The 2,349-nt window shown below is 31.6% G+C and overlaps 1 protein-coding gene across 1 annotated transcript; it reads left to right on the forward strand.

The window, feature by feature from the left end:
* The first annotated feature begins 91 nt into the window (after positions 1–91).
* On the forward strand, positions 92–2,327 carry LOC109590027 (uncharacterized). Its single transcript, XM_020005989.1, has 10 exons — positions 92–131; positions 185–478; positions 528–650; positions 703–1,364; positions 1,410–1,472; positions 1,516–1,578; positions 1,678–1,734; positions 1,878–1,962; positions 2,118–2,165; positions 2,214–2,327. The coding sequence occupies exons 1-10, from the start codon at positions 92–94 to the stop codon at positions 2,288–2,290; spliced, it is 1,512 nt and encodes a 503-aa protein (XP_019861548.1). The 3' UTR covers positions 2,291–2,327.
* The last annotated feature ends 22 nt before the right edge of the window (positions 2,328–2,349 follow it).

The following is a 2,349-nucleotide window of genomic DNA, read 5'->3' on the forward strand; positions in this document are numbered from 1 at the left end:
TGAATGTCTTTCCCAGTGGTTGTCCAGAGCTGATAATGTTGACAGTAAAGGAGGAGTTACCTTTGACTCACTGTCAGATGCTCTTAAATCTATGAATGAGAATGCTGCAGCTGACAATTTAGATCAAAAGAGTATGTTAATATCACTGATTGTATTAGTATTGCTGTGTATGTGTATTCTATAGAACGTAAAGCTAAGGCTATTGATATATTCAACACTCATCATCCACTCCTCTCTCAGTCTCTCTCTGATCCTGTCAGTGTGGCTATTATGCTTCAAAGAGAGGGTGTCATAACAGGACAAGTATTGGCTAGAGTGGAATCAGCTAGTCCCTCTGTTCCTAATCAACGTGAAGTACTGTTAGCTGCCATTATAGTAGCTATTGAAACCAAGTATAGTTTACTACAAACATTTGCTAGTGTGTTATGCATGTTCACTGGTAATGTAAAACTAGGAACAGTTATAGAAAGAGACTATGGTGAGGCTATTACATTTCACATAATAGCTGTTCAAAATTTGTTTTATAGACCAATCTTTTAATGATAATAAGAAGGTTATTAAAGTTGTTATTCCTGAAGATGATATGAGCACTGATACAATAAACACTGGAACAACTGCACTATCACCTACTCTGCCTAATACACCAACTGGTAGGTATAATATTATTAATAATAAAACTGCAATTAATTTTATTTTTAATAGTTGAGATAGCCATTCCTCAATGCATGAGTGATGAATTCACTTCAATACAAACGTCTTATGGTCGAATGTTGTACAATGTTCGTAAAATAATGAAAAACAAGCCACCACCAATAGATGATATAAAGGAATATCTTTGTTGCTGTCGGAGCAGTCTTGAACCAAAGCTGTCTTTGTGTTCCAATATCACTGAAATATTACGAGTAGTAGAGAAAGAGTGTTCATTGATCAATATTAAACTGCTTCAATCATTAATTGAAGAATTCAAAATCAAAAAAGCTGAAAAATACATTACAGAATACAAAGCCATATTAAAAGAGTTTTGTCACACAGTAAAGATTACTCTTTGCTTAAATGAAAAGTTTGAAGCATTAGGAGGTAGCCCTTCTCTTCAATGTGAAACAGGTACGTATGTCTTTGACTGGGAACCAGATGAACACATGCTACAAGATATCAAGCAAATCATTTCGAAGACGTCTGGTAAACTAGTGAAAATAAAATACATCAAGAAAGGAAACTCTATCATTGTCACCTGCTCCTTCCCTCACTTTCTCACTGAAGCTCTCATTATACAATTGAGTGAGAATCTTGACTTATTAATGAAGAGTGGTCTAATGAAGCTTACTGTTGGATACTGCACAATATGGAAGAAACAAAAGATACAAGTATATATACTTTCAGTAGTTATCATTTTATACTGTATTATAAAGGAAATACAGGAACCACTCAAAGAGGATTTACAGGAGATAGAGGAACAACCTCATGATACAAAAGTATAGTAATTTTTGTTTGATTATTTATTATTATAATCAATAGAGACAGAAAGAACTTAAAGAAACTGCACTACAACTAACAAACATACTTAGTGATAAAGAAAAGGTACTTGTTTCATGTATAGGAAAGCTGGAGTGTGTTGATACTATGAATAGTGTAGCTTATGAATCACTGTATGTTTTATTATTAAAAATGTGCATGTAGGAGTTGAATAAAATCATGAAAAAAATACAAGAATTGTCATCACAGAAGAAAACTCAGGTAATTATTATCAAACATTCTGTGTAGCATAATTATAGTAAATTGTTTTGTGGAATTTATCACCAATTTTTAGTTATTGTTGATAATAAAGTGTTGATCAGAATTAGTTATTAGTTTATAGTGTAATTCTTTGCTACTGATAGGAGGATCAAAATGAAGAGGAATGTACACTAGTGGAATTAAAGGAAGTAAAAGAAGCAACCAATGAGTTGGAAGAAAAACTACAAAGTAATTATAATAGTACCTAACATTGGTAGAGGGAGTATCATGTACAATGTCAATAAAATCCAAAATGTAATAGTAACTATTGAAATGACTCATAATGAGTGATCCACTTGTCACCTTCATATGATGTAAAATGTTCATTGTATTGATTATTTTAGGAATGAAAAAAGAATATCACATTAAATGTCGTACATATTCTACTTCAAGTCAGAGAAATTTGTTATTTTATTATTTTATTGTTATTGTTATTGCAGCATCATACAAAATCATAAAGGGAATGAGAATGGAAATAGAACAAATATTAACAAATAAAACTGGTACTGAATCATAATGTATGTGTTAGTGTATTATAATTATAATATGATAGGTTCACTGGATCAAAATGAATCA

This window comes from Amphimedon queenslandica, unplaced genomic scaffold (assembly GCF_000090795.2).
Source record: "Amphimedon queenslandica unplaced genomic scaffold, v1.1 AMPQUscaffold_10595, whole genome shotgun sequence".
NCBI classification, from domain to species: domain Eukaryota; kingdom Metazoa; phylum Porifera; class Demospongiae; order Haplosclerida; family Niphatidae; genus Amphimedon; species Amphimedon queenslandica.